This window comes from Halichoeres trimaculatus, unplaced genomic scaffold, assembly GCF_033239565.1.
Source record: "Halichoeres trimaculatus isolate MK-OKI-2021-1 unplaced genomic scaffold, fHalTri1.1 fHalTri1_scaffold_3, whole genome shotgun sequence".
In the NCBI taxonomy this organism is placed as follows: Eukaryota; Metazoa; Chordata; class Actinopteri; order Labriformes; family Labridae; genus Halichoeres; species Halichoeres trimaculatus.
Window position 1 is genome coordinate 12391688 of NW_027437181.1, and position 23963 is coordinate 12415650.

Below are 23963 nucleotides of genomic sequence, written 5' to 3' on the forward strand. Positions count from 1 at the left end.
TTTACTCCAATAAACTTTACTTTACTTTCCATTAGTATAGGACCTGTTTGTTGCCCAACATAATCACCAATAAAGAAAAATAATTCATCTTTTCATATTTGCAATTTGATCCTGATACATGATTCAGAAAGAAACGCACATGCTATTTTGAAGCAGTTTTAATAAATAGTCATATGAGCTGTTTGAGGTTATTATAATCGTTATATCTGAAACAAATTATTTTTCAGAGCATTAAGAAACAAAATCAACATTTACAAGTAAAAAGAAAACATATCATTATCTCATGCTAGGCATAAAACTAATCAAGAAGAAGAGAGTCAAATTCCACCTGCTCACATCCCTGGTCCATTCAGAAGAAACATCAGTATATGTTGTGCTTGCTCTCGTCAGTCAGTCAGCTGGTAAGTCAGTCGGTCATTCAGGCAGCAGATGTTGATGTTTACACACTAGTGTCAGCGAAAAAGGTCAATCTCTCATGGATTCACATAGTCCCAGGTCAGTGGGAGACACAGAAATAAGGTTAGTTACAGAAATATGAATTTCAACCTTTAGAAATCCATTCCTTCAAATTCAACAGTTTGAGCCAAGTTTTCCCAGTAAGTTTTCCTCTAAATACTTTCTTTGAGTATAGTAATGTTAAGATTTAAGTATGTTAAACTGAGAAAGGATCGCACAACAAAGGTTTTAGAAGCAGGTTTTCTGTCTCTGCTGGGACAGATATGATCACAGCATCGGTATCATTTAAAGCATTAGGGTTAAACAATGTGATCCATGTTAACAACATAACTGATTGCATATAGTGTGAGTGCAACAATGTGGCAAATATGAACAAGCAACAATACCAGTACCCTCTTCTCTTCAACAATCACAGTCTCTGCCACCTTTAACATCATGTCAAACATCAGAAGGCGAAAGAGTTAAACCCCAAAATTATGTGGTTAGTTTTCATGAGTATAATGATGCTATGATGGCTGCTACTTTTAAGAAAAAAGTTATAATTTGGTCACTTAACAGATAAACACCTTGCCCTGGAGTATGTACACGTCTGAATGTGCAACATCAGCATCGGTAAGTATTTACACGCCGTCATAATCTTGTGGCTGCACAGTACAGGGAAGCTGAGAATCTGCGATTGCGTAGTGCAAAAGAAGAGAAAGTGATGAGCATCTGAACCAGCTGTCTGCCCTACAACACAATCATCATGGTACAGAAGTAAAAGGATCATCTGATTAGTCTCTATGTTATCAGTAAAATGAACAGACGGCTTTTTAACAGGTTTACAGTCTTCTAGTAGCAGAAGCATTGCACCTTTCTCAGATCCGCAGCAGAGGGGCATCTCAAAGCAACATGCTAGAGATGTCCTCTAAATGTGCACGTCCACAGCTGCTGAACCGACAGCTGGGTGCACCAGATCCTCAAGCTGTAATTTAAAAAAAAGAGAAAAATTCAACCTCTGGGCTCGAGCGTCGCTGCCCCTGGAGCAGTTTTCTCTTTTGGTGTCCTTCAGTCTCATCACAGGCTGGAGTAAAACAGGATGTAGGCAGCGGAGGACTTGACGGTGGAGGTGGAGATCTCAGACACCTCGTGGTCATCGAACTTGTACCAGCGCTGTTTGAGGCCGTTCTTACAGTAGGCAGTGTAATGGCCTCCATCTAAACCGCCGTAGTGGTTCTGAAACACAGGAAGATCTTTTTAATAAACAAATGATTTTCACTGCTGATGTGATTTACACTTAGGGTCTCATCTGGGCTTTCTTGTGTTTTGCCACACACCCCTTCAAAATAAAAGCATAACAGCAGTATATGACTTCCCTAGAGTGTAACTCCTAATTCACAAATAAAGCGTGAACCATGCTGCAGTTTGGGTGTAGTTGTTGGTGTTGGCATGGTGCATGGTGCTGTGCGGCACGGTGCTCACACTTAATGTGAATTAGGGTTCAGAGCACCAACCAGCTTCACCAAACAGCTGTGCTGAATGTAGTCCACTGTATGCTATCCATTTTATATGTAGATGTTTATATGTGGGGTCTGTCTTTGTCTTTTATTTCCAAGTACAAACTCTAATCAGAAAATGTTAAGATGCTGCCCTATATTCAATTGAAAACTTTGCAAATAAAATATAAGAAACAGTAAAAATGAAAATTTAGGGTGTTTTTTTATGAAGTTTGAGTCCGGACTGCAGGTTGACCAGTTTTCTAAAAACCTGGACCCATCTTCTACAGAGGCATGTTGTTGCAGCACATGTAAGAACAGGGTTTGGTAATGTTTTGCTAAACTATGCAAGGACTTCCACAGTTTAACAAATGTGTATTGTTCAGCGTTAAAGATGCCTTCACTTCCTAGATTTGTAAGCTATTAGTGGGACAGGCACTTAGACATCCAGATACCATCTCAGGTGACTGATTTTTGAACTTTGTGGGAATGACATTCGGGGACAGTCTCTCCCCTCCTTAGAACAGAGGACACATGGTCCATGGTTTCCAAAAGGAGTGTCAAATTTCCATGTAAGACAACAGAAAGGTGTTCAGTTCAGACCCAGGGGAGCTGATTCTGCATCATGTTTATGTACAGTTTCCTGTTTACAACGATGGCCTTGTGTCTGTTTTTAATGCACCTGTAGGCCTGACGAGCACAGCTGTCCAGTTTTGGTTATTCTCCTTGTCCGCCTCAAACAGGGATTTCTTAAGATTCACTGATTCTCTTAACAATAATATGGCCTTTAGATGATTAAATCCCAAATTCTTTTGCAATTTTTAGGTCAGGACCTAAAAATCTAAAAAAATGTTGAACCATTTCCCCACCAAGTCTAAAGTGGTGAACCTTTTCCAAGCTTCAATTCTGAGAGATAAAGCCTGAAATGACCTTTTCACACCCAGTTATAATACTAACTGGTTGCAAATTAATCCAGGTAGTTGGTAGATGTTCCTTTAGCTGTTATTTTAGCATTACATAACTTTTTCTGTGTTTTGTTTTTCCCTCTTCAAATTGGTTTGGAACATCTTGCCTGCTTTTTTTCAGTTTGACACTTGCTATTTTATCTTTGTACCAGTTTCACTCAAATTTGGACTTTAAGTGCTTTGGTTGTTTGTAGGGCTTCACAAATCAAAAGAACGACAACTTCATCGAGAAACTACTTAATATTTAAAACAATGGTACAACCTGTCTCTGATGTTTATTAAATATAGTCTTCACTTCCTGAACCATTTATAGATTTTGCTTTAAAGAGATTATACTGTATAAACCCACAGTTAGTTCACCTATCCTGAAGTAAATGGTATCATATTTGTTTGTAATGTCTGAATGTGCACAGAAATACATTAAATCCAATGTATAATCTCAGCAGAGTGTCATAACTAAAAATAGTTTCAGTTCTGCTTACAGAGACTCCAAAAAGGCTGTATCTCTTCAGGGTCTGTCTGGGTCCAATGACATACTGGCTCAGGTCCAGACAGTCTAAAGGGAAATCTACAGACGTCTGCAGCTTCTGCTTCCATCTGCCCTCATAGGAGAATCTGCAGAAGTCATAACAATGAAATGAAAATGAGTCAATGTAGAAGCACCACATAATGCTAGAAGTATTAAAGCCAGATCGAAACTCTTAGCTGTTTCAGATTTAAACACAGCCACACACCGTTTGAGATGCACCAGGAGAATTGGTGGAACTTTCCAGATCTCCAGTTTCTTAGTGGAATCTCTGTGGGCCTTGCAGTGTCTGCAGAACACCTTGTTGTTGTCGGTCAGCTTCTCCTCTTTGGAAAACAGTCTCAGACAATCCTGCCAGAAAGCAGCAAACATTTTGAGCATGTGTTAGACGTGAAAATAATTTCTGGAGATCCTTCAGATTTATTTAATTATTTTTACACAAGTGTTTGGAAAGGAGAAAAATAAATACACATGTATTCTGTTAATGTGAAATCTCCTGAGAGACACTGATTTTCCTGTTGTTATCTCACTGACCTGCAGAGAGCACTTGCTGGTGGAGGCCAGAGGCAGTGACAGGTACATAAAGGTTTCAAACGTCCGTGACTTGCGATGGCAGGTGAGACACTGCACGGTAGACTTGAACTGACCCTGGAACAGCGCTACGATAACGGACTCGTTCAGCAGCTTGTGTTTGCTCCAAGCCAGGTCAGCCGCAGTCTGATCGTCCATATGGTCGTTGTCCTCCTCCTTGTATCGCTTCCTGTTATCCGCCTGACATCAGACAACAGAGATCACAATAAGTACTAAACTTTTAAGTGTTAGAAAAAAGGTTACTTCTAAAGCTTGGTAACTGAACGTAGAGTTACTTCCAATGATAATATATAAAACTATTCAATACAGGAGTGATAAAAGCTTTCAGCTTCATTAGCATGCAGTTCAGTGGAAGATATGGGAGGCAGGTAAAGACTTTATTAATATCAGAAACACAGACTGATTTCCCTGCTGGCCTGGATGATAAAGTGGACTGGGCCAGTCTGATGGTAGACAGGTCTGAACATCACACAGGAGGGATGTGATGAGATGGAAAATGTGTCATGAGAAATGAATATCATCCTTTAATCTGAGAGTCTAAACGTTTGATGAGTTAAGTGCTCTGAATGCACTACCTCGAATCTACCCCAGGGGGAGACATTATCACTATATCTAAAGAGCTTCTGAGACAGTTTAAAACAAAACTATCTGCTTTTTGATGTTTTAGAAAGTTTAAAAAATAGAAAAACTCAAAGATCAAGCTTTGAAATTATTCTTTTTCTATGTGTCCAAATCTAATTCATTTTTTTTCCCCATTCGAATGCACATGAACCCAGTAAAATCAGTTGGTACAGGCAATGAGGCATGTCTTGGGTCTACATGCACAGAGGTTCTGACAGGAGTATCGGAGCAGACAGATGCAGACACTCCACACTCACACTGCTGCAGGAGGACCAAGGACACACACAGCTATTTACTTACTCTCTAATATGCCATCAAAATGAAACCCGGTGAAAACAGAAAGAAGGAAAATGATAAAAGCTATGTTTTTACTGTAAACAGGCAAATGTGCAACAACATACAGGGGTGAAGTAGGTGCCTTAGAAACCATGGATAAAATAAATTACTCATTATTTATTTACTCAATAATATATCAAGGTTTCTCTGTTGATACCAGACCTGAATCCTTTACTATAAAACATCATTAAAACTCACTCGTGCTGTTGTCAGTTTCATGATCTGTTTTTTTCACCTTGTTGAGGTCTTCATGGAGTCCGTCCATGAGGAACAGCAGCAGCTCCTGGGAGTCCTGCTGGTCATAGCCAGCAAACTGCTCGTTGATCTTTCCAATGGTGATCTTGAAGTCCCGTGGGCTGATGCATTTGTACAAACCAGCCCACAGAGCCTTCATGATCACACCAAACTCCTCCGCCACCTCGCCTTTATGGCCAAGTATGTTGTACCTGTAAGAGGATCAAATACTTTCAGTCATTCTCATTCTCATAAAAAATACTCTATGGTAGCTCCATCCATGTGTTTACATCCTGACCTGTTGATGTCCTCCATATACAGGTTGTTGTTGAAGTACTCAGCCAAGGCAGGAGTGTTGCACAAACACTGCAAGATGGAGTTCATGTAGCACGTGTTCCCCATGTTACGAAGGCCAGTCAGAGATGCACCCAGACCTCCAAATGTAGGATTTAGATTGCGAATTTTGGCAGCTGAAGGCCTCACAATCTCAACTTTAGAGTAGACTTTAGCAGGGACAGGTCTGAAAGGCAAGAAACAGGTTTAGTCAAGAAAACACAAAATCAGCAAAATCTGATTTCTAAAGAAAGATACAGAGCAGTTCAGGCTAAGATTCATCAACCAAACAGTTTTGAATCCAATGTGTCCTGTCTGGTCATGTTTCAAACTAAAGAATGAGCTTTTATTTATTATACAGAGGTTTGAAGTGAGCTGACCTGTACCTATACGCAGCGGCTGAGCAGAAAACATTCTGTTCAGGACACTGCTTTGGGTTTAGCCAGTAAACAAAGATTTATTAAAGTGCAAATGATGTCTCCATCCTCCAGGAGGGAGAAAGGGCTGGTAGTACGACATTGCAGCTTCTGTCTAGGCATGTTAACATTGTCGGGCAAGACACTTGACCCAAATTTGCTCCTGAGGCTGTTTGAATGATTAGCTAAGTTAAGGCCAAAGATCAATAACGGTATGAATCCTCTGATATTTTTGTATTCCTTACTTGGTTTCTCTGTTGATGGTGGGTATGACAGGAGCAGCAGTCTGAGCCACAGCTTTCTTTTGCGCCTCCTCTCTCAGGTCCTGGCTGATGTCCGGAGAGGAGTAGGAGCGTTTCAGTTTAGACTGCTCCCGCTCTTGCTCACGGCTGGCATCAGGCTCAGCTGGTTGTGGTGGTTTCTGTTTCACTGTTGGTGGTGTGGAGGGTGGGGTTTGGGGAACAGTGACTTCAGGAGGGTACAGGTGGACGCGGTTGGTTGGTGAATGATAGTACCGGTACGTTCCTGTGACTGTGTCGAGGAACTAGACAGAGGTAGAGGAAATAGAGAAGTGGGTGAAGGGGAAAAGCTCTGGCAGGAAATAACCATTTTTCTCTTGATATTCTTATTGAACTTTCATCAACACTCCTATGAAGTGACCTAAAATATTTTCAGCTACCTTCATCCAACCATCTGGAAGGCCTGGGACACTCCTACCCATCTCCTCACTCCTTGCTCGAGTCAGGGGCTCCCTCTGTGGAAAACACATGAACAAAACACTTTAAAGAAAGTTTCACTCAAAGCTTTTTGTCCTAAAACCTAATCAAGGAATTAAAGGAAAATACATCGTCAAAAACAAAGGAGAGTAAACTGTAGAAAAAAGGGTATTTCTGGGGTATTAGATGTTTTATTGTTTCAAAAGAAATGGGCTCTACTTTAAAGCTGCAAAATTATCCTTTCAAGATTCTTTTTCAATCAAATTTGGAGCTGAAACACTTTGCTTTAAAAATTGTATCTGTGCAATATCTTTGAAGACTGATACTCACCTTGATCTCACTTACAACATGGTTTGGAGCAGGTGAGTCCAGAGACATACTCTTTGAGGGTGTGTCCGAGTTCTGCTCTTTCCCCCTCCTTTCCTTCTCCTCCCACAATCTACTCTGTTTGTCCACCTCTTCCTCAGCCTTCTGTCTTTCCAGTCTCTTTTTTTCCTGAGGTCCCTTCTCCTCCTCTTCCTTCTTATTCTTCTCCCGATCCTCCTGTTTTAACCTCTCTTTCATCTCCTTCACCTGCCTCTCATCCTCTAATCTGCGTTTCTCCTGCTCGAGTCTCGCCTTCTCCATCAGAGCCACGGCCTCAGAGTGAATCTGACCTTGCTCTTCTTTGGAAAGAGAGGAGCTGGAGTTGAAGGGGGGTTTGACTGAGCGGTCAGGGATGACAGGGCCGTTCTGTGTGGGATCCTTTGCTGAACCGTTATGGCTGGGTTTTGGCTCGTCAGAAACACGGACAGAGGGCTTCTTGGTACGGTCAAACTGGAGAGAGGAACAGAAGAATCAGAAACCCAAACTCTTTTGTAATCTACAAAATTTTTAACACTCATCTGATTGGACACGGCACCTGTGGGAAGGCCTTTGATATTGTGGGTGATTGGCTGGGGTTGCCTGATGTCCGACCCTTGTTGAGGTCCAGCCCAGAGTTAATAGTGCCTGTGACATGGGAATCAACAGTGTCGGGCAACCTGTCAGCAATCATGGAGGTTTTAGATGAAGGAGGTTCTGCTGGTGTAACCCCATTCACCAGCACAGGAGCTGAGGGTTCCTGAGGTTCAGGTTCAGGTTCAGGTTCAGGCTCTGGTGGAGGTGGCGTCGGGGGCTTTGGTTCCTCTAGAGATGGGTAGCTGAAGTCCACTGTTCAAAATAGAGAAGATTATCCAGTAGAAATTAGTATTTTAACATGAGCTCTGGTAGGTCTTCCCTCGGTAAATAAGAACTACTGCACTGACAGAAAAAATGAAGCAGACAGACTAATGAATACAAATCTGTAACTTTCTGACAGTACTGTGATACTCACACTGAGGGTAGGTGCTGATGAGGGTCTGTCTCGGGGGTCTGACTTTGGCGTTGCTGGAGTACATGGGGTAAAACAACAGCCAATTCTCATAACCTCCCTCGAGCACCAGTGGCTCACTGCGCAGGATAGTGACGCTGTCCCACTGTGGAGAGTGTTGTGTGTTACTGTTATCCTCCACGTATGTTGATGTACAATAGGCCAACATTAAACACAGGTTTACCTTAAAGAGGGCGTCTTTTAGACTCTGTAAGGTGGTGCCAAGTTTAAGGTCTGTCACAGAGCTGAACCAGTCCAGCAGTACTATATAATCCACTAATCCCCGCCGCCTCCAATGGTCTTTGGACACCTCCGGCAGCTTTGCCTCAATCTGATTCACAGTGATACTGAAAAGCCATGACAAGAGGTCAGTGTTAGGAGTCAAAGTAAGCCGATATAATTACACATTCCGTGTCAGTGTCAGGCTAAACATCCAGGTATGCTCCCTAACCCCTCTCACCCTGGCCTAATGGCCTCCTCAGGCACAGAGATGCAGGTCTGAGCTGGGACCTGAATGTGAGACTCCTCAAAGTCTCTGTGGCTGCGGGCATCCATGACAATGGTTGTAATCGTCTGGTCCTTCATCATGTGGAAAAGTTTCTCTGCCGTGATCCCACCAGCTGGACCTGCAGCTATCAGAAAAAGCAATCAAAGAGTAAATAAAAACAGAGATGACCAAGCTCCACTGTTCTTGAAAAAAGTCACAGGCTCAGTATTTAATACATAGGTGGTACTTTTAAAGAATCGCTTTTACTCATGTTGAGGAGGAATAATCTACACAGTAGACTTCTCCTGTTAAGATTATTCTGCTTACCTTTTGAGGCTGCATTCTTCAGTTCATTCTGTTCTCCTTTAACCTGAAAATACCACCACAAAAAGAAGCTCAAGTTATTTCTGTATGTATTAACACCAAAGTTCATATTTGTCAAATTATGCCTGAAAAATACTGACACACCAATGATATTCATATATTTGCTAATTAAGCTGGTGGGCAATCCGTTTGATTTTTATATTCAGGTAATTCTCATATCATTTAACCATAACTATGAATGCTGTTCTCAGTTTCTCCCAAATTCTGCAAAATGCCTCTTATTACAACATATTGAACCTCTAATGTTCCTTTCAGCAGACAGGAAACCAAATTCCCCTTGGGGACATAGAAACTCCACTCTTCAGTATATTGATTATTTGACATCTCTACCTTTTTGCTGTCCTTCTTGTTTGCAGCTGAGGACTTCGGAGAAGCTCGACCGCTATCTTTTTCTGTTATCTCTTCCCTCCTTTTCTTCTCCTCTTGCCTCTCCTTCTCTTCTAGTTTTTTACGAACCTCAACTTCCTCATACCTGTTCAAAATATAAAGATCAGCTGAGAGAATGTGACATCATACTCATGTACCTGCATCTTTTCTTGTACACTGTGCACATCATGATGACTAAAAACAACCCAAACTTCTAACCTGAGTTTAAGGCTTTCGGAGAGCTTCTCGGCTTCTTCGATAGCTTTCTTAAAACTGTTTGGCCCAAGCATGGTCATGTAATACTCCTTTGAACAACGGAAAAGAAAACAAAATCAATTCATTTCACTTTGTTGATACTTCAAGTGTTAAACCAGTGCTTGCATTGTAGCAAAGTTACTTTAGAAAATGTTAACAAAAAAAAATCATATTCAGATGTTATAGCTATAATCCATCACTGTACCGGTTGCTGCTTGAAGTCTGGTCTTTTCTTGATGATGTCATACACTGTGAGATACTTCATGTACAGCACATATGATTTCTCCTCATCTCTATCCAGACGACACTCTTCTGCCGCCTTGAAGATTTTGCAGGCACTCTGAACATAGCTGCACCATGCAAAAAAAATAAAAAAGGAGATACAATTTTAGCTGGCTTTTAACAAAATGCTCTGAGCTAAAATTTAACTGGGGACCTTTCTCTTAATCTTTTTATGCTCTTACTAAGTCGTGCAAGAATAGCAGAAAAAAAAAATTCACTGAGTTTCCTGACAAGTAAGAGACTAATTTAACATGATCTTGCTAGGTTTGTTAGTTCTTCTTTATGTGATTCTTGGGAAGTGGTCGACCAAAGAACTAATGTATTTGTTTCCTCTGGGTGGTTTGATGTCAGAAGGGGTGAAATATAAACATTGTCCTGGACAGACCTCTTTGATTCTTGCAATTCATTTGACTATTTCTTTTTTGTGCAACTTCACACTACTTCAACTTTTGGGGTTTTCTAAAATCAATCCTGGTTTAGTAACTGGTCCTTTTCTGACAAACCCGAGCAATGTTTTAGAATTAATTTAGGGATTCAGGACATTCACTTGTATATGTAACTTAACAGTGCTTTCAGATCATTCTTGGCTGTTCGGGAAAATTTACTGTCATGACTAAAAATCAACTAATGGTGGACATTTAAGATATGATTAAGGTTTTGACAACTTTGACTTGTAGACAAACGATGCTACTGCTAAGTACTTTTATTTTTAGTTTGATGAAATTAAACAACAAGATAGTTTATCTCAGTGAAGTCTACCTTCTGGTACTTGTCTTGTCTGGCTTGATTTCAGCCTTTTTGTTGAGCTCCCCCAGGGATGTGGACAGATACAGGTCCTTGACCCCAGTGGACACTGCAGGCATCTTCGAGGGTGTGTACAGAGCTCACACGCAGACAGCAGTCAGTGGTGTAAACAAGCTGTGGGCATCTCTGGAAACATGTATGTGACAGCAAAACAAAGTCAACACACGCTGCTTCAAATGTTTCCAACTAAACTTAAGTCACTGTGACATTTCTAACCTTAACGGTAACGTCCAAGTACCAAACAGTACACTAAACTCATAGCTTGCTGTCATGTAGCATTTAAAAATGGCTAAACACATTATCGTTTATCGCTAAACACGGCATGTCAATAACAAGTTACATCAAACTAGCTCATACTAACTCACTGTAGATTGTTTCTCTCAATTTTAGCCTTTTACTCGGCATTAGCTCGCTTGTTGAGTTGAGCTGGCGCAGAAAATGTCAACACTGACGACAACAACATGTTTTAGTTTATAGGCTAACGTTAGCAACAACCGTCCGGAATGACTCGATATTGCTGGTCGGCTCACGCAAAACCAAGTTAACGTCGTTCGACGGAAAGTAAAAACAAAGAGCTAGTTTAATTTCAACACTGTTAAGTTAATGTGATGCTAACCTAGCTAACCTAGTTAGCCTGAAAAGCTACCTCGGTTAGCAGATACGCTCCGAGCTCACGCAGTTAAGCATTAGGTTAGGTTAATTGAGCTAAAGCAGGGGCTGACACGGATATAATCACTTCACAAGTAAACAGATATCTACCTGAGAGATTGCGGACACATGCAGAGCTGCTAGTAGTCTGACTAAAATACACTTGTGTAGAAATTACCTCAATCTGGTCGGTTGCTTACACTAAACACTTTTCTGACAGCTGATTTCTGATTCCTTGTTCCGCCTCCTCCTCTTCTTCCTTCCTGTTTTGTAGTAGCTGGTACATCTGAAAGTTGTTTTACTGCCACCATCTGGCAGTGGTTTACTGATTCATTGACTGTTGCCTCAGAGGGCACGGAAGCCACCAATGTCCGTGGAAAATCTTTAAAATCAGTCCATTTATAATGTTTTAAGGTATAATAATCTAAATGTGTTTCCTGTATGCTCCAAAAAGTGGTGGATATTTCAGATTCTTTACATTGCTCATAAACCAGTCCGATGCATTCCTGCTCTGTGCAGTGTTCACATTGTCAAGTCCTATTGTTAACCTTCAAGTACATTGCACCACCATGCAATCTGACACCCTCTTGGTTTGCTTATGTTTAAGTCTTGCCTATACTCAGAATTAACACTGATGAGCTCATAACTGCATAGTTTTGTGAACTGTCATTTTTTTATTTCATTTTATTTTATTTTTTACAGAGGCCCCAACAGGCCATATGATTTTACAAAATATATTTTTTCCCATTTTCTTGAGATAACAAGTTAATATCAGTTGTTTGTCAAGATCTTGACAAAATTTGCCTGTTATCATGGGAAAACAAACTTTGTTTTCCCGAGATAGCGAGAAAACTAAGTCAAGATATCAAGAAAACAACTGATATTATCTCTAGAAAACTGAGAAAAATGTTTTATGAAATCATGGCCTTTTAGGGCTTTCATACTATTTGTTCACTTTGGTAGTTAAAAAAAGTGGTTTTGAATTTTAAAAGCAGAAACAGCAGTGATGGATCTAATGTCAGCTGCAGTTTGTCCCAGAGAGATGGACCACACTTACTTCAGGTCCCCTTCACCCAAATGTAAAGCAGCAAAACAGGAGTCTGGATATGTAGAGTTTATCTGTATTAAAACAAATACAAGCATAAACATACAAACATACATGTGAAAATAAAAGCTGTTATGTTCACTGAAGACTAAATTTGTCAAATTTCAGTGTGATCTAAAGTAAATAAAACCTAGTCTGCACAACAGATTCTTGTTATGATGGAACTAGAAGATACATTGATGGTGATATATCAAATATTTGATTTCTGTCAATAAAATGGTACTTTAAAAGTTTTTGTTTTGGGTTTTAACATCTTTCAGTGCATTTATTTGTGTAGTGCCTGCACTTGTTTTTCATCTTACTCACATTCATGGGTAGAAAATTGGCTGATTGCAATAATATTTTGATCCAGAAACACAAGAACATTGTCAAAAGACGTCATCAGTGTATGATTTACCCCACTTTAACTGTTCTAAATTCAATTGCAATGCTTTATTTACATTACCCTCACAAGTTGGTTGAATATTGACCCCCTTTTCAACACAAAGTTAAAAAACTGTGCGATGGTGTCTTTTTTAAGATTTCTCTTTAACACTAATAACACTAATAAGGCAAGTACAACCTGTTTGACCTGTTGGCTGCTAAAAGACTCTCCTGCAGCTTTTCTGGGCTAAAGGCCATGCCTAAAGACACCTTAAACTCATGAGGCCGCTGCAAGTGCTGCTGTGTCTCATAAACCTCCCTATAAAGTATTTTATCAAATATTCTGCATTTAATTTTGACCTAATGTATCTTACATGAATCAACAGATGTTCTTTGCCTTTGTTTACAGTCAGTTCTTTGTGCTCTTGCTCATGTCAAAACAAATGGCAATATCATCTGGAAATTATTCTTGACCTTTGGGTTGATTGATCAACCCCACTATCTTCTCTGTGGTGGACTGATAACACGTTGAGAAATCTACTTAATTGAATAAAAGTAACCAAACAGGATCCAATAGGAAGCACTTTGACTTTGATGTCACAAGCTTCAGTTGTACAATTAAACTCGCTTTGATCAGGCTCAGACCACCCAACGTAAAGACGCACATGGAGCACAATAGTCGCAGTGTGCTCTGCTTGTTGCTGAGTGTTATGTCACACACTCTTATCACCACTCTGGTTGTTGCCTACTATTGGGCTTCCTCCCTACAGCATGATCAAACGTCTGTGCAGCTGTTATTGCTCGCATTCAAAGAAATTGTGGTTTTGAACTGAAAATCAAAGGAAGATTACATCTTTTTATTGTTTTCCAGTCAGGAAAAATGTAGTTTTCTAAATGGCTTACATAAACATCCACTGCTGCTTTGTGGGTTTCATTGAATGAAACGGCAACCTTTCTGATTTTAAGCCATGCTTTTTGCATGTTTGGATTATGGTTAGATTTGCTTCAAATCTCTGGTTTCTTCACGTAACCAGATGAGAGAGAGCGCATGCTGAGCACAATACATGGTAAACAGCACAGTGTGTGAACAGAACAGGTGACTCCCCAGCTTTTGTGAGAGGTTGAAAGGCAGCCGGATGAGCTGTGACATAAATGGGCTCGCCCTCGTCCTCATACTGAAATTGTTTGCTAATGGGTTGTTCATTTTTTTGGTATCATCTGCGCATTGTGAGTGAAGAGTCATCATCTCTTTCAGGCGTCATTTGTAAAATTAAGAGGAAAAAGCTATTAACTGTATCAGTAACGACGCCAGCTGAGGGGTCACCATTGTTCTTGCTCTTTGATTCAGTTTAAAATGGTTAATTCACAATTTTTAATGTTGATGTTTATTATCAATTATGATGTTTGAAATAAGTAACTAAGCTGTCAGCAAAATGAGCGTTACAAGCAATGCAAATATTTACACAAAACAGAATTTATCTGAAATACAACCAAAATTTAAAATGATATACAAACAAAGGTCATTTGTTATTTCCATTGCGTCACCATTTTTGGGCGGTCATTTCACGAAAGGGTGTAGGTATAAAGTCCTGTGAGATCGTTCACTGAGTCCACAGAGCATCACTGCAGACACCTGTTACACACAGCGTTCTCATTTCAAGAGGTCTCATCTGAAAACAATGCAGGCTGAGGAATACAACCGCAGAGGTAATACAGCCTTTTCTATTTCAGTGTTGACTCAATGTGTTGTTTTATTTCACTGCAAATGATTACAAGCAAACAAGAGTTATAATGAAAACGGCAGATTTTGAAATTAATATTAGTTGAATGGTTGCTTTGTGATCAGGTAAGGAGCTGGTGGACTACATCACCCAGTACCTGAGCTCCATCAGGGAGAGGAAGGTGATTCCAGATGTGAAGCCAGGTTTTATGAAGGATCTTCTCCCTGACACTGCACCTACAGAGCCAGAAAGCTGGGAGAGCATCTTCAACGACATCGAGAAGGTCATCATGCCAGGAGTGAGTTCCTGCTGTCACAGAACACATTGTCGGTCATTTGAAACTGTGAAACAGTAACAGTCTCCTCTTTTTCTTTCAGATGGTTCACTGGCAGAGCCCTCACATGCACGCCTACTTCCCAGGTCTGACTTCATGGCCCTCCATGCTCGGGGACATGTTAGCTGATGCCATCAATTGTATCGGATTCACCTGGGTAAGGGGCTCAGCAGCACTTTTTTCTGCAACCCACAGTAGTATATCCAGAAGATTTTGATTAAAGTGGCCCAGCAGGGGCTCTAGATCACCGGGGGAAAGCAAGGTTGGGTGATATAATGCTCCTTTTGGTCCAAATTTGAAAAGAAAGAAAGAAAGAAAGAAAGAAAGAAAGAAAGAAAGAAAGAAAGAAAGAAAGAAAGAAAGAAAGAAAGAAAGAAAGAAACTGTGTGTTGTTGTTTTTTTTTTGTAATATCCATCATGTCACAAAATGTTTTACTCCAGTTATTTTGTGTAGGCTTCCAGCCCAGCGTGTACAGAGCTGGAGATGAATGTCATGGACTGGTTGTGTAAAGCACTTGGGCTTCCCTCTTTCTTCCTGCACCACCATCCTGACAGCAGAGGAGGAGGAATACTCCAGGTTTGAGACGCCGTCATCTATTTGTTTCAATCTATAGTTCATATGACAGCTCTGGGATTATTATCTGACTCTCTTCCTGTTAGAGTACAGTCAGTGAGAGCACTTTAGTCGCTCTGCTGGCAGCAAGGAAAGATAAAATCTTGCAGCTCCGTGCTGAAATCGACCAAGATGTGGACGACTCAGTTCTGAATTCCAGACTAGTTGCCTACGCCTCAGATCAGGTGAGTGTCACTCCAGTTGGTGTAAGATCTTCCCTTCTATCAGGCAACATGAAAATGATAATGTTCTTTGTGACTACTTTCCAGGCTCATTCCTCTGTAGAGAAAGCAGGTCTGATCTCTTTGGTGAAGATCCGGTTTCTTCCCACCGATGAACAGTTGTCTCTGAGAGGAGACACTTTGAAACAAGCCATTCAGGAGGACAGGAGGAGGGGACTGGTGCCTTTCATGGTAGGTGTTTGACACTGAAAAGTAGATGTGTATGAAAGGGGTAGAGGGGTGGAGGATTTATGAGTGATGCTAGTGTCTCTGTTTGTGCTTTGGCTGACATCACAAACTGGACGGACTGCTTTTTGGCAGAGCTTCACTGGAAGTAATGAGCTTAGTGCATTTGGCATTATCAAGGTCAGGTTCCCACCTAGTGGCGACACACTGAAATGGTTTTACAGTCATTTATTGTTCGTGCATTCGGGGGTAATCTAACATCTTCAGGTTCAAAGGCAGCTGATAGCTGGCCCTGATTATCACGAAAGAGACTCACCTGTCCATCCCTAGATCCATTATTGGAAGCAAACTAACACCTGCAAAGTTTTCAGCTGCTGGCCACCAAATAGAAAAATGGCAGAAGATATCTTAGTTTACTTTTATTCAAGTTACTTTTTAACATCAGTTAGGTTTGTTTGTTACTCCTCTCAGTATTTAAGTCACAAGATTTAAGAGAATCAATGTATTACTAAATAAATATTAAAATTAAAATAAGTAACTTACAAATGTTTGTGTAGTTGGAATTCTGAATGACTTTTCTCATTTTTACATATTTTAATGGCAGCATAGCCTAATTTAATAAAATTTAGATAATACCAATAATAATAATAATAATAATGATGAAATTATTATTATTATTATTATTATTATTATTATTATTATTATTATTATTATTATTATTATTATTATTATTATTATTATTATTATATTTTATTAATTTTAACTAAAAAAATATATAAATTAATTTATTTCTTAATCCTTTTTTCCTGGAAACCTTGAAATTGTCTTCAGCATCATGCTATGAGACTAACAATATTGGTACTATACTTTGAGGCACATTGAAGCTCTATGTTTGGGCACAATCAGTGCTGAGTACTGTTACTTGTTTGTCATGTCTTGTCCTGTTCTGTTTTTGTGTGTGTGTGCGGGGGACGGGCTGACTCACTTACAGTAAGCCGTATCTGTCTGTGAGTTTAAATAACCTGACCTTGACCTTGACCTTTTCTACAACTGCAAGCTTCTTCTGCCTGAAACACAAGGCTGGCAATTCTCTGCTGCATTGTTTGAAAAATTGCAATTGTATCAGCTCAATTTGAAAATTTAAAGTCTTATAACCTTTAGTAAAATGTAACTAATGATATTATGATCCTTCCTCTCTTGTTTTAGCTGTGTGCCACTCTGGGAACCACAGGAGTGTGTGCCTTCGACAAGTTATGTGAACTGGGACCAGTCTGTATGTCTTCATATCAACCCACAGTGAAGCATTCTGTTAAATTACCTGTAGCTTAAAAATGATGTTCGTCTTAAGTAAGTTTAAGTGTGAGTGTTTGTGTCTTTATCACAGGTGCTGAGGAGGGACTGTGGCTCCATGTAGACGCTGCGTATGCAGGCGCAGCATACTTGTGTCCTGAGCTCCGCTGGTCTTTGGAAGGAATTGAATTTTCAAATTCTTTTGTTTTTAACCCGTCTAAGTGGATGTTGGTTCATTTTGACTGCACAGCTTTCTGGTGAGTTGCAATAACAAAGCCTTGTTTACTGTATTGCAGAGTGTTGCTTCAGCTTCATAGAAATCAAAGAGTGCAGGGTAAATGTGAGGGATGCTTCTTTTCTCAGGGTGAAGGATAAATACAAGCTCCAACAGACGTTCAGTGTTGATCCTGTTTACCTCAGACATGATAATTCACAAGCAGCCACAGACTTTATGGTAACACACTTTCAGTTTTTCCTTAAATTAAACTAATCACTAAATGATTTCATGCACTGACGCTTTCTTTTCCTTTTTTTCAGCACTGGCAAATTCCCCTCAGCAGACGTTTCCGTTCTCTCAAACTCTGGTTTGTTATGCGCTCCTTTGGACTGAAAAACCTCCAGGCTCATATCAGACATGTAAGTGGCTTTCACAAGAATTATTTTACAAAAAAAAAAAAAAAAAAAAGGGATTTCATTCATATCTCTTTCTTTCTTCTTCTTCAGGGCATTGAGATGGCAAAGCTCTTAGAGTCTCACATCAGGAGTGACCCAAATTTTGAGATTCCTGCAGAAAGGCACCTTGGTCTGGTTGTCTTTTGTCTGAAAGTATGAAACACAAATTCTCAGTTTATGCAGTAATCTTATTCAATTTCAGTCTTGGGTTGAATTTTATCTTTTTGGTGCAGTATTTAAGCTAATCATTGCTCAGATATACAAGCTTTCAGTCACGCCTTGTCCAAAGGTGAGCACTGAATGAGGTTAACTTTTATCAGATGCACGGAAAGGCCAAAGCTATATCACAGATCAATAAAAAGGCAAAAACCTTGAATGGGTATCAAGGAAAGACTCTTGGCCAGTTTGAAAGAAAGATGAGTTTTGTTCAGTTGTTTCGATGTTTTATGTCTTCTCTTTCTAGAAAGGAAATGCTTTGACCCAGGAGCTGCTGAGGAGACTGACCCGCACAGGTGCCATGTATCTCATCCCTGCAGACATTCATACTAAACGCATCATCAGATTCACAGTGACATCCCAGTTCACTACAGAGGCCGACATCCTGAAAGACTGGGACCTCATCGCCAAAACAGCTTCGTCTCTTCTGGCTGAGACACCAGCTCTGAGCAACAAAGACCAAACAAAGCAAGGAAAAGACAAGGGGATAGGAGCAGGAAGAAAACAAGATCCTGACTCAGATGCTCTTGGGCAGGAAGCTGCGCTCAAGCAGGAGAGGGCAGAGGTAGAGCTGTGGATTGACAAGGCGTGGGATCGCTCAAGGAGGCCGATGCGCTCTCTCAGCTGCAATAGCGAGCCTCTTCCGTGCACTTATATTGGGCCGATGTCCAGCTTCAGCTTTCAGACAGGAACTATCCCTGAAGATGCTACAGATGCTCTCCCAACACAGCCAACAGCAGGACAAGGCCCTGTGCTGAAGATTACTCAGGTGCCTTCTAATGTGCTGGGAAACCAGGTCCTGAAAAAGCTGACAAAGTTCTACAGCGTGCCCAGTTTCTGCAACCAGTGGGTGCAGGGTGGCCGGCACCCGCTATGCTGCCCTGTGAAGGTGTCACAGACCGCTCAGAAACATTTGTCTTCCACCTGCAGGAGGATCACCTGCATGTCTTCTTCACCTGTGAGCAAAACAGGTCAGCCTCAGACTCAGATGGAAGCTGCAAACACACCTACGTTCCACTGAAAGCAGCATTCATATCATTCACTCCCACCAATTCAGCTTCAGAAGAAGAACAACTCAATACATCTATACTGGTTGTACTGGTGCTGAGCCAGCACAAGCAGCTCAAGATCCCAATCTGTGCCACTCATCTATGAAGACGTTCATGTTTTAAAAATACATTTATTAAAAAGCATATTCAACAAAAATTACACCAGTGTAAATTTTCTGTATAAAAAATCTTCCTCAGCAGGTTAAGTGTTTTTAATGTAATTTGCTGCTTAATGTCCGTCATTCATTATCATCTGGCATCATGTTGTGTCTAAAATACTAACTGTACTGTTTGAAAATCAAGTAATAAACATTACACTCATTCACAGCCTGGTTCTTCCCTCTGTGATGGCGTTGAATATCTCCTGAGTCATGGGTACGTAGCCCTTATTGTCCTCCAGGTAGAACAAAGGGTCTGTGACCACAGCCGGGTTGAAGCCCTCCTCTGCCAGCTTCACCTTCATCTGCTTAAATGTCCCTGTTAGCTCCAGCGCGTTCTGCCAGAAAAAAGATTCACAGAAGTCACATTCTTAGAGTTTTGTGTCTTATAATGATGATTATTTCACTGAAGGTCTTTGTCTACCTGTAGGCGAATGAAGCGTGGTCGAGCGTAGCTGGGGAGGTATTGTTTGACGTGCTGGTATGCAGCTTTGCCATCAAAGTCCATGTTTTCCTTCAACTTCAAGGCTGCCATTCCAATCCTTCCCTCGTGTCCTTATCAGTCAAGGTTGAGGGGAAAAAAGAAGCGTTTATTTCGGGGGGAAATGAACAGTTGCATGTTTGTTTCATACCATGGCGCTTTTTGTCACAAACTCATGATTTAATGTATTGATTTTCATACATTCTTTTAAGATTCACACCTCTATCTGAGTCCTTTATGACAACATTTCTCAAATGAGTTTGCTCTTTTTTTTTCATTATTATTACCTGGCACTTTCACACCGTAGACATTCGCCTCCTCCACACAGTCAACCACAAGCAAATGATCAGCCACCTCTGTGGTTGCCACATTTTCTCCTTTCCACCTGTTTAAGATGACAAAGCAGAGACAGAATGTGAATCATTAAGCTGAGATATTTTCATGTAGCACTGGTAAAACATTTCACCTAAACACAAAAACATATATAGCACCAATGAAAAGAAACTCATCAGCTTTATCATTTACATGAAAAATGACCATGGCTTTAATTTAAATCACACATGTCATTAAACTGTCTCGATGATGTGTTTGAGTTGACAAAGTGTGCAGGGATATTAAATAACTATCATCACTTTCCTAGTTTTATCAGATCTGCTCAAACATTCCTTCACGTACCTGAAAGTGTCTCCAATGCGGTCTTGAAAGAACACAAACCCCTCCTCATCTATCCTCAGAAGATCCCCGCTGTTAAAATAAAGATCTCCTTTTACAAACACGTCCTTCAGCTTCTTCTTCTCTGTTTGCTGCTGGTTTTTGGCGTAGCCGCTGAAGGGCGTTCTTTGTCCAATCTTTGCCACCAGCAGCCCAGTTTCTCCTGAAAACAGCCAACAATGGGTATGAATACATAATAAATAAAAGGCTGAGGTTAGAATGTCATTCTTTTGGAGAGGACTGGCTCACCTCTTGGGACTTCAATACAAAATCCTCTGGAGTCTCTAACGGGCTCTTCTTTCTCTGTGTCGTACCTTATGAGGGCGTATGGACAGCCCATCTGACAAACAGTTCAAGAATGAAACTTACAGAAAAGTTTTTGACAGCCATACAGTTAACAGCCACCTACGTATCCCACACGAGCCCACATGTATGAACACACAACAGCCACCAAATACAGAGTTCATTTCCAAACATGCCACATTAACCCTTTCACACACACTGGTAACACTCAGGCAGCAAAATAAAGCTCCACACTGCTCATCCATAATGACCCAATTCCTGTAATCTATCAGGAGCAGAGAGCTCAGTGTTTTGCCCACTTCAACATTTGAACTCCAGTAGCCAGATATTGAACCACTGACCCTTTTTTTCAAAGGACAACTCACTCTCCCTTTGAATCAAAGCTGCCCAGATTATCATGTTAGTGAAATGTTGTCATGATCTGTGAAACACTGCCATGTTTGACCTTAAGGGTCTTCATACAAAGTTAATGTACTGCACCAACACCAGACAGCATTTATCTTCAGCCTCATACCTTGTGGAGGAAATGCTCCCTGCCAATTGCTCCAATCTTGCCAACATAGTTGACAAAGCCAACGTTTCCCTCTGTGGCTCCATAGCATTCACAGATACGAATGTCACCAAACCGCTCTAGGAAGTCAGCCCAGGTGTCGGCTCTTATCCCATTCCCCAATGCCAGTCGGACTTTATGATCTTTGTCATTGTCTCTCTAGAGAAAAGGGAAGAAAAGTGAGACTACTACAAAAGGATCAATTTAACGTAGGTGTGTCTGCTTATCAGTGATATAAAACAATCTAAAGGTGTGATATTATCCTGGGTTGTACCTTTGGTGTGTTGACAAGGTAGCGCATGATTTCTCCAATGTACTGTATAACAGTGATATTGTACTTCCTACAGTCGTTCCAGAACTGAGAGGCCGAGAATTTTCGCCTTAAAACCACAGTGATGCCTAGAAATGAAGAGGTGTGGATTTAAGCAACACATTACCATCTCACTCTGAGAGCTCATTTTATGACCTTTAGGACTTTGAAATACAAATAGTGTTAAATCAGAGTGGACAGCTGGCTGTTCTTTGAGGTCACTTCAGTTTAACCTAGAATAAACTCATCAGACTGCAGCCTGGGTGTCATGTTATGTAGTTTTTATGATGCTGTAACTCACCTTTTTCAATGGCTCCGCAGAGCCCCATGAGGAAACCGGCACTGTGGTAAAGAGGAAGGTAAATGTAGATGATATCGTTTGAGCGAACGCCTGCGATTGACTGAAGATAGCTTGCCATCCATAGCCTCTCATGGTTGATAACAGCTGCCTTGGGAAGTCCTAGAATCAAACCATTGAATGTAAAAGCACACAAAACACATTTTCAACATCGTCTTCTTGTTTCGCTCAAAACCTGCTCTCACAAAAAACAGGGGTTCAGAGATTACCTGTGGTTCCTGAGGTGTAGATGTAAAGTGCAGAACTTTTCATGTGAATGTTGGCCCTCAGCTGAGAGGAAGTTGGTTGATCTGAGGCCTGCTTGATTTTGTCGGAGAGGCTTTCAATGTCTTCCACTTCACAGCTGTCACTGAGGATAAACACACGGATGCCCTGCTCCTTCAAGGTGGGCAGCACCTCCTCTACAGCCCCCTGCAAGTCTAACAGTAGCATCATGCAAGAGGAACAAAAGGGAGTAAGTGATGGCTTCATGGATAACAATGCAAATGTATTGGCCAAAAGATTAAAAAAGACTCCATACTATGGATGTTTTCTGTGAGGACTCTGTTTATGATTATGTTGTTTTTTTTTTTGGAGACATTATTTTGCGGTTAAAATCATAAAATGTATATGTGCTTTTCTTTAACAAGCCAAGAAGACTTTTCATCCTTCAATGCTTTTCTGCATTTTCCTGCAGGTTTCCTTTTCAGTGACAACGATGGAAAAACTCAGTCTGTATTTTTGATGCAACTGTTGACCAAAAACAACTTATCCTACCTGCACTGGCCACCAGCAGTTTGGCATCGCAGCAGGAGAAGCAGTGCAGCAGAGATTTGGATCTGATGTTGTAGTTCAGCAAAGATGCTGTGCATCCCAGCTTGGCCAGCGCGAGCCAGAGCCACACGAGCTGCGGCTCGTTTCCCATGAAGAGGGCCACGGTGTCCCCCTCCTTCAGGTGCGCGTGCGTGGACAGAGCTCGTGCCACCCGGTTGCTCTCCTTGTCCGCTTGGCTGTATGTGAATGAGCTGTCCTCGAAGAGGATAAAGTTCTTGTTCGGCTGCTTCGCCACTTTGTCGAGAAAACAGTCCAAAATACTGTAAAAAGGTTTGCTCTTTGCGTATTTTCCGAGCTTCATTCCAATTTGAAGTGAAGTAACGGTGTAAACGAAGTCAGTGTAGAAGTAAGGGTTTCTCAGGTACAGGAGCAGTGGCAAAACAGCCAGAGCAGTAAACAGAATGTATGCAATCATTGTGAAGAGCAGAGAAGAAAAGAGTAAGTCCTGCAGCTGTAAGAGGTCTAAAAGGTTCAACCTGTAACAGCAAACAACAGCTGAATATAGCCCCAAGTATTCTGGTTCAAAGTTACTCCCCTTGAACCTTGAGCCACTTTCTCTCCTGGGCGTGTAACAAAAGAGCCAATGTGTTCATGCAGCGAGCAGGATTCTTCCGCACCAATTAAAATGCCCGTGATTTGAAAGAAAGGGTTACGTTTATGAACTCCCTCCGTCCTAATTTATGTGTCGTTATCATTCACATTACCAGAGAAAGCATCTGCAGAGACGGTAACTTTATGATATAGGCTTATTGCATAATTCACATTTAAATGACCTAAAGCATGAGTTTTAGTAGTAGGTCTACACGTATTTCAAATGTGTTGCAAAGGTGTGTGTCATATGTCATGAAAGTTGTTACAGTGTAAAAACCTTTGTCCTGCTTTTTCGCCACTTTGCAAACTCAGTTGTTGCAGATGCAATCCCATCCACCTGCCTTGATAAGAAAAACCTTTCTGAGCACTTCTTTCTTTTCATTTACTCACTGCAGTGTTGCTTTATCACCCATCCAGTCTTTACTCCCCTCCCAACAGCATTGCCTTTCTTTTCCTCAAGCATACAACCTGTCTGTTTAAAGTTCTCTGTACTGGCTAGTAACTTATTGTTTGACCTCATTTGGTAAAATAATAAAACAAACTTGATCTTACTTTTGCCGGTTTTTGTGTAAGGTCATCTGGAGCTATATGGTACAATGTGTCCCACAACCACAATATCCACATGATCCTGGA

General features: G+C 40.9%; 3 protein-coding genes across 4 annotated transcripts; 1 reads left to right on the plus strand and 2 right to left on the minus strand.

Annotated features, from left to right (window-relative positions):
- Positions 1-987: 987 nt before the first annotated feature.
- Positions 988-11556, minus strand: usp8 (ubiquitin specific peptidase 8). 2 transcript variants are annotated; one of them, XM_074666370.1, is made up of 19 exons: positions 11464-11556; positions 10593-10763; positions 9757-9901; positions 9516-9601; positions 9261-9402; positions 8874-8916; positions 8520-8691; positions 8244-8406; positions 8024-8165; positions 7571-7860; positions 7000-7485; positions 6633-6707; positions 6199-6497; positions 5503-5724; positions 5206-5416; positions 3957-4193; positions 3631-3773; positions 3379-3511; positions 988-1671 (listed from the first exon to the last, which is right to left on the minus strand). In XM_074666370.1, the coding sequence occupies exons 2-19, from the start codon at positions 10694-10696 to the stop codon at positions 1513-1515; spliced, it is 3252 nt and encodes a 1083-aa protein (XP_074522471.1). In that variant the 5' UTR covers positions 10697-10763; positions 11464-11556; the 3' UTR covers positions 988-1512. The 2 variants fall into 2 exon arrangements, with proteins under 2 accessions (XP_074522471.1, XP_074522470.1); XM_074666369.1 differs by having other exon boundaries at positions 11397-11554.
- Positions 11557-14379: 2823 nt separating this feature from the next.
- Positions 14380-19251, plus strand: hdc (histidine decarboxylase). The gene is made up of 12 exons (XM_074666954.1): positions 14380-14460; positions 14600-14772; positions 14852-14965; positions 15263-15385; positions 15469-15606; positions 15691-15834; positions 17035-17101; positions 17213-17375; positions 17482-17572; positions 17656-17754; positions 17842-17943; positions 18254-19251. The coding sequence occupies exons 1-12, from the start codon at positions 14433-14435 to the stop codon at positions 19025-19027; spliced, it is 2016 nt and encodes a 671-aa protein (XP_074523055.1). The 5' UTR covers positions 14380-14432; the 3' UTR covers positions 19028-19251.
- On the minus strand, positions 19238-23464 carry LOC141788111 (long-chain fatty acid transport protein 2-like). The gene is made up of 10 exons (XM_074666953.1): positions 22683-23464; positions 22136-22345; positions 21870-22028; positions 21533-21657; positions 21223-21417; positions 20655-20745; positions 20370-20568; positions 19982-20079; positions 19638-19768; positions 19238-19551 (listed from the first exon to the last, which is right to left on the minus strand). Exons 1-10 carry the CDS (start codon positions 23152-23154, stop codon positions 19378-19380), a joined length of 1854 nt encoding a protein of 617 aa, XP_074523054.1. The 5' UTR covers positions 23155-23464; the 3' UTR covers positions 19238-19377.
- Between the last annotated feature and the right edge of the window lie 499 nt (positions 23465-23963).